Source organism: Rhagoletis pomonella, unplaced genomic scaffold (genome assembly GCF_013731165.1).
Source record: "Rhagoletis pomonella isolate Grant_MI unplaced genomic scaffold, Rhpom_1.0 Rhpom_scaffold_00004, whole genome shotgun sequence".
In the NCBI taxonomy this organism is placed as follows: domain Eukaryota; kingdom Metazoa; phylum Arthropoda; class Insecta; order Diptera; family Tephritidae; genus Rhagoletis; species Rhagoletis pomonella.
In genome coordinates this window covers 26256620-26263159 of record NW_023458558.1, presented here as the reverse complement: position 1 = coordinate 26263159, position 6540 = coordinate 26256620, and the positions used below count along the sequence as shown (strand labels likewise).

Below are 6540 nucleotides of genomic sequence, written 5' to 3'. Positions count from 1 at the left end.
TAGGGTTTTGAAATCTATAAAAAAAACATTTTCGATGGGCACCCTAATGTACATGTGTAAAAAATTAACACCAATTGAATTTTTTAAATGTTACGTAATGTACATATGTGTAAAAAATTAACACCAATTGAATTTTTTAAATGTTATTACGTAAAAGCCCCACAACGGATAAAACTGAGAAAAAAATATACGCCAGGCTTTATCTAAAAAAACAAAGTTTTTTCTAGATTGGCGTCTTATAATTTAAAAAGTAAATGATTCCCGATGTGATTCAAGCGTCTCTCAGTTTTCACGTAGATATCGTGTGCACTCTTATGTAAGAAATAAAACCCGAGTTCAGTATTACTTTTTGCAATGCTCTCAATTTTGAAGTTTTTATTAAACTTTCCAAATACATTACTAAACTCATGATAACTTTAATTTTAAGATGGATTAACAGCTTGCGCTTATGGCGATTGTATATTTTTCGCAGACACAAAATTGTCACAAACTTTTAAAGGTGGACCCTCACAATATATTATATTTAACCGGATTTTACAGGCACATATGTAAGTATAATTGTAGCACCAGGGGATATTTCCAAAGAATCGGTTTGCACCTTAGACCTGCAACAAATTGAACACAATTATATTTTTTTTATATTTTAAATATTTATTATAAACTTACTTCACTACAACATTTGATATATTGTAGTTGTCACTTAGAGCATAGACAGACATTTTGTCCGGCAATGAAGTATGGTTAAAACCGCCCTTGACTGTATTGTTTGATGGATTGAAGGCAACAAAATAGCCCGGATTTCCAGATTTTATTCTACAAAAAATTACATACATAGTTAGCATACATACAGAAGTATATAAAAGCTGAATTTCTTTATTCATTCTGAACGTTTGGAATAAACTTTTTTGTTTACTTATTCTTTAGAACGTTCCTGATGATATGTTAACGTATATTTCAAACGTATTCTGTTTATTCCGGCTGTGAAATGGGATTATCCGGAATGTATAAAGAAACGCAGCCAAAATACATCCTAGCAAACATTTGGAGTCATAAATGAGTCTTTAAGGAGTCCTATTTCAAAGCTTTTACGCTCATAATGAGCTCATTTAAGAGTCCGATATGAAGGTATTTCCCTTCCTTAGAAGGTCGACATATATGAGCTTAAATTCATACTTCCAATTAGCCTAAAAATGAGTCATATTGGACTCTTATTGGCCTCATATACGGCTCATTTTGGACTCTTTTAAAGCAACTTTTGGCCTTATATATGAATCATTTCAGACTCTTTTTGAGGCTCTTAGCGGCCTCATAAATTACTACATTCGGACCCTTATTTTAGGTTGTTCTTTGCGTCTTATTGAATGCGCTATATTTGCAAAGGCAACAATTTCTTTCAAATAGCATACATACGTGCATATCTGTGTTCGTATGGAAAAGTAGCTTATGTCGAAAGGCTGGCTTTAGTAACTATAAATCGGCATTCGCAGCATACGATTGCGAATGACTTACGGGCGCTAAGCCGTTAAACAACTTTTAGCAAATAAACGTGCAAGAAATAGTTCCGGTACTAGCACGTCAATATTCTCTTAAAGTCTCATCAAAAAACTCCTTGTCGTTTAAAAAATAAAGGGAATGCCGCATTATACTAAAGCCGGCCTTTCGACATAAGCTACTTTTCCATACGAACACAGATATATACGTACATTCCAACATGCCATTAATAGCAGCAGCTGCAGCTAAATTTTGTTTTTTAATTACATATTTAAATTTTTCGTTTTCTAAAGGGGTAAACATTTTTGTTTTTTGTTTTTGAAGCTCTTATTTCTTACCTACCTAGGACTTTTTTCGGACTCATATATTCTGAACGCTGAGAATATGTTTGCGGGTATCATATACGCTAAGTGGAGGCATACACTATAATCATTTCTTGTATTTTTTACCGACTTCAGAAAATCAATATCAATTCGTCGGAATATTTTATTATTTTATGTATGTTACCGCATATTACGATAATCGATAATATTGCGTCAATTTGATTTACTATTAAATTTTTATATGAGAAATGAAGTCAGTTTTTTTTTTGCTTAAAAATTAATTGTTAATTTAAGTTCTCACCTTTGTCTGTTAATGTTTGCATGTTAGTAAAAAAATAAGCGGTAATTTGAATGAGTATAGTAGATGTCAGTGCTTAAAATACTAGAACGAATTTTTAAATATTACCTGGTATAGGCAAATAATCCTTCCGTGTCATAAACATGATACTCTCCATGCATATATGATGGGGACAATCGCAACTGCTTAATTTCTGTAAAAACATGCTCCTGCATTTCCTTAAAAAGTGAAGAGTTTGTCATTCCCACGACGGGTACACCAGGTAATAAAGATACAAACAGCGCGATTGCTGTGGGATCGGTGGTATTGTTTACATCCGATAAGGGCTCGGCAAAGTTCCACTGTAGCCAAGTGTCATTGCCCACAGCATTTATGATATTTTCAAATTCGCCTTGAAGTTTTCGTCCACTTGAGGATGCGCTTAGTGAATGCACAAGTGGTCCGTATATAGGCATATCGATACCCCATTCCCCGTTTTTAGTACGATAAACATCTGGACGTAAAATATCGTCTGCTACAGATAGGAACGCATCTGCAGAAATGTTCTTAACAAACATTTTAAATTCATACAACAAATCTCCGAGACCTTCTTGGAACGTGCTATGGGTATGTGTCCAAAAACCGTACTCATTATGCACGAAATTTCCTTCTGAAGCAGGACCTTCATCTGGTGTATTGTCGGTCAGTAAAAAGAATTTTGTATTCTTCAAACGGAATCCCTTAACACCCAAGGAGAGCAAATATTTCAATACGCTTTCGAATTCACTTTTAACAAGGCTGTCATTCATTTGTAAATCATATTGACCTACACCAAATTGGGAGAGTAAATAGCTGCCCGGTTTTATTTGATCCCAAGCGGAACCGTTCTGAAGGGAACGCCAATTGCTCGGCTCTTTTGAATCCTCCTTCCATATGAACGCTGAGCGTTTCGATTTGTCTTGTAATGCCTCATTTAAAAGAGTTGAGTTACGAGGAACATAATTTGGTGTTACATCCAGTATGACATTAATATCCAACTTTTTATAATTAGCCACAATGTCTTTGATCTTTTCTTCAACTGCCGGTTCCCGTACTAAATAAGTCAAAGCTGGGGGGAGTTCATAGATTACACCGGAAGCTTCGACTCGCTTTGCACTCTCAATATTGCTGGCACTTGCTTCGAATGCATCGAATTTTGCTAGAAGGCCACGTTTATACCATTGCAGAGGTTCAGGTGCGGCACATTTGGGAGCATCGACAATGATAAGGATAGCACAGATTAACATAGCTGCCCAAATAGCCCAGAAGCCAATGAAAAAAATCCAACGTAAACGCACCCAAAATGGATCGTTAGCATATTTCATGAGTTCTTCCTTAGTCATGCCAGTGAAAGCCTGAAATTTTTAAATAACAAGTAAATATAAAAATTTTTTTAAGTGACAAATTTTAATTAAGTATAATAAAGAACTTAAGCATCAAATAAATATGTATTTATTAAAGCCTTACCGACTCCTTATCCTGGTATAAATTCATGTTTTGAACGTACAAAGATATTTGTAAGAACAATATGAAACTATTATTTATAAAAGACCACACGAGCTGTTTTGTACATATATGTACATATATGTACATATGCACATGGTATTTAATTTTACCTTTCCATTAACGCCACCAATATCAATTTTCGCATCGCCATTTTGATGATCGCCCCCTTTGATAAACTTAACTTCCTCTCGTTTGTCCGCTAATTTATCGTTATCTTCAGCACCATTTAGCATTTGTTCATCGGCACCATCATTCAAACCGTTTTGATCGGCCACCATTTTGCCGTTTTCTGTGTTCGTAACGACTGCAGCGCCTGATTTTGTATTATCGGGATTTGATTCTGTTTTAAGATAAGAAAATTTAAAATGAATATTTTTAAATAAGAAATGACGTTGAAGCTAATGAAACTGCACAGATTTGTAGTTCTCTGAAATAACTTTTAACACAATAGCCAAGGGTGGGGTAAAACCTTCAATTTAATTACTAAATGTAAATTCATATATGTAGTTATATATGTACATGTACATTAATCATTTGGGATATGAATATGCAAGTAGTAAGTTATATATCGGAATATACTATAGTTTGACATCGGTTTGGGTAGGGAAATCATTCAACTACTTCTACATATGTACATGTTTGCAGTCTCCATATAGATTAAACTTCTAATGAATATGAAGGTTCAAATAAACGCACATATAAAATGCACTACATCAATTACATAAACAGTCTTCGACACTCGGAAAAACTTGAATAGATAAAGAAATTGTTATACTTAATAAATTGTAATAAATAATTATATCGTACTATTTAAATTGGACATTTCGCAAACTTTATAAAGGATACTCGCTTTCCACACGTCTAACTTAATTTACTAATGAAATGAAACTAAATTTATGGTATGCGTGCATGTATTTGGATTTCACAGACCCAAAAAGCGTATTACGGCTTCAGAATCTACATTTTCTTTATCCATTAGTACGTGTCAATTGAATAAACTGAGTCACTTTTATTGAAATTCATAGGGCGTGGCCACGATTTAAATTCACTTAACAAGTTTAATTGAAAATTATGTATGTATATTAATGCTTTAAATGTACATATGTATAACCAACAAGACTTGTTGAATTATGTCACGCACAAAGAGAATGATACCATAAGCCAATTTACTACTCATCATACATAATATTGCGGTGAAATCAACTTCCAAGAAACATGGCACATATCGTCGCCTGGGTAAAAGATTGTCGTAAGCGCAATTTTGACGATTTTTAGTTCTAGATGCAGTTTTATATTTTGAAATAAGGTCTTTCGATTGGTGTTTTCAGTTTTCAAATATATCTCGTTTAGTTTCCGAGATATTGACTACAATTTTTTCTATAATTAAGTAATAATTTAGTAAGTGATGCAGCCATATTAAACTAATCAATATCTTAAAAATGACTTTCTCCATTTTTGGATATCTCCTTTAGTTTCCGAGATATTGAGTAAAAAGTTTCGTTAATTTAGTAGAAATTTTCATCACATTTTGTCGTATTTCATACAAAGTGGCTGCCAAATTGCGGACAAATGGCGCTTACGACAAAATTTTCCTAAAGAAAATCCTTCATAAACTCAAAACTAATTAATAAACATTAAAATTTAAATAATTTAAAAGTTTTGTGAACTAGTAACATTTTCAGAGACTTTGGAGAAAATCTATCTTCGCGTTTTTGAGAAATTATATTCCAAACTTCAATCGCGATTTCCCACAACCAACCGAAATTAACATACGACAATCTTTTACCCAGGCGACGATATTTGCAAATGTATATTCCTATCCACATTAATGCTCACTAATCAATTAAGGTTGAGTACTCGTACATCATTGAGCCGTATGAATAAAAAATGAGCAATTGCTTAATCTTAAAATTTCAGATCATCTAAATTTATTTGAATAAACCGAGTAAAAGGAATGATTTTCCAATAAAAAGCAATTGCAGTTTTTATTCATTCAGCCTTATACAGTCGATTGCATGCTATAGATATCGATTCTTTTCGTTAAATAAAAATAAACTTGTGTACCATCAAACTTTACTTTAGTTCCATACTTCATAAAAATGTGAAAGAGGAAGGTAAATTTCCTTTACTCTGAGATACATTTCACCGATATCGTTAACTAAAAACAAGGTGTTTTAGGTGGACGTTCTTCCAGCAGCGACATGCACGCACTGTACTTGCATATATCTGCAAAATTATATGCTTATTGTACGTATCTGTATGTACATATATCGTGTACTATATAATTATGTGCAAGTCAAGTAAATTATCTAGATCTTCATATCAAACGCTGCCCTTATTAATAAACTGTGTATGTATACTAAAACCTAAGAAAATTCGTCAAGGTTATTGCATCAGCATACCTTTCACCCGACATACATATGCACATATTCTTTAAAGTCCAACCCCAATTGGGTTGAGCAACTATTTCAGACAAAAAAAGAGCTTACCTCCTTGTGTAGGGTTTGCGTTCGATTCTTCGTGATTTTGATGCAGCTGAGGAAGCTGCTTCTCCGGACGCAACAAATTTTGATCTTCAGGTATTTGCTTGTAAAACTCCTCCAACGGTGGTATTTGTCCCTTGGATGCAGATGTGGACCCGTTGACGTTCAATTTGCGAATGGCAGCACTTTTCATTCTCGGTCGTTCCGTTGATGGCTGTTTCGTTACAACTGTTTCAATCAGTGTTTGTAATTGTAAAATACAGGCTAGCTATAGTAATATTAAAACAAAAATATTTTAATTATTTCAAGAATTTTGTTACATATATATGTATGTTAAATATTCATTACAATAAAAACTGTGCTAATATAATTCAATTGATAGGCATAAACCAAGCGACTTTTATTTAATGCAAGCGTTTTT

General features: G+C 33.4%; 1 protein-coding gene across 2 annotated transcripts; it reads right to left on the bottom strand.

The window, feature by feature from the left end:
• Positions 1-342: 342 nt before the first annotated feature.
• Positions 343-6313, bottom strand: LOC118737346 (4F2 cell-surface antigen heavy chain). Of its 2 annotated transcripts, XM_036467787.1 has the most exons (6): positions 6126-6313; positions 3747-3976; positions 2221-3485; positions 2116-2121; positions 667-813; positions 433-605 (listed from the first exon to the last, which is right to left on the bottom strand). In XM_036467787.1, exons 1-6 carry the CDS (start codon positions 6310-6312, stop codon positions 524-526), a joined length of 1917 nt encoding a protein of 638 aa, XP_036323680.1. In that variant the 5' UTR covers position 6313; the 3' UTR covers positions 433-523. The 2 variants fall into 2 exon arrangements, with proteins under 2 accessions (XP_036323681.1, XP_036323680.1); XM_036467788.1 differs by lacking the exon at positions 2116-2121 and having other exon boundaries at positions 343-605; positions 6126-6308.
• Positions 6314-6540: the final 227 nt, after the last annotated feature.

Coding starts and splice junctions, on each gene's coding strand:
- LOC118737346 (XM_036467787.1), bottom strand. CDS start 6,312: ATGAAAAGTGCTGCCATTCGCAAATTGAACGTCAACGGGTCCACATCT. Junction 3,977..6,125: donor CGCAAACCCTACACAAGGAG/GTAAGCTCTTTT, acceptor ATCTTAAAACAG/AATCAAATCCCGATAATACA. Junction 606..666: donor ATATCAAATGTTGTAGTGAA/GTAAGTTTATAA, acceptor AATTTGTTGCAG/GTCTAAGGTGCAAACCGATT.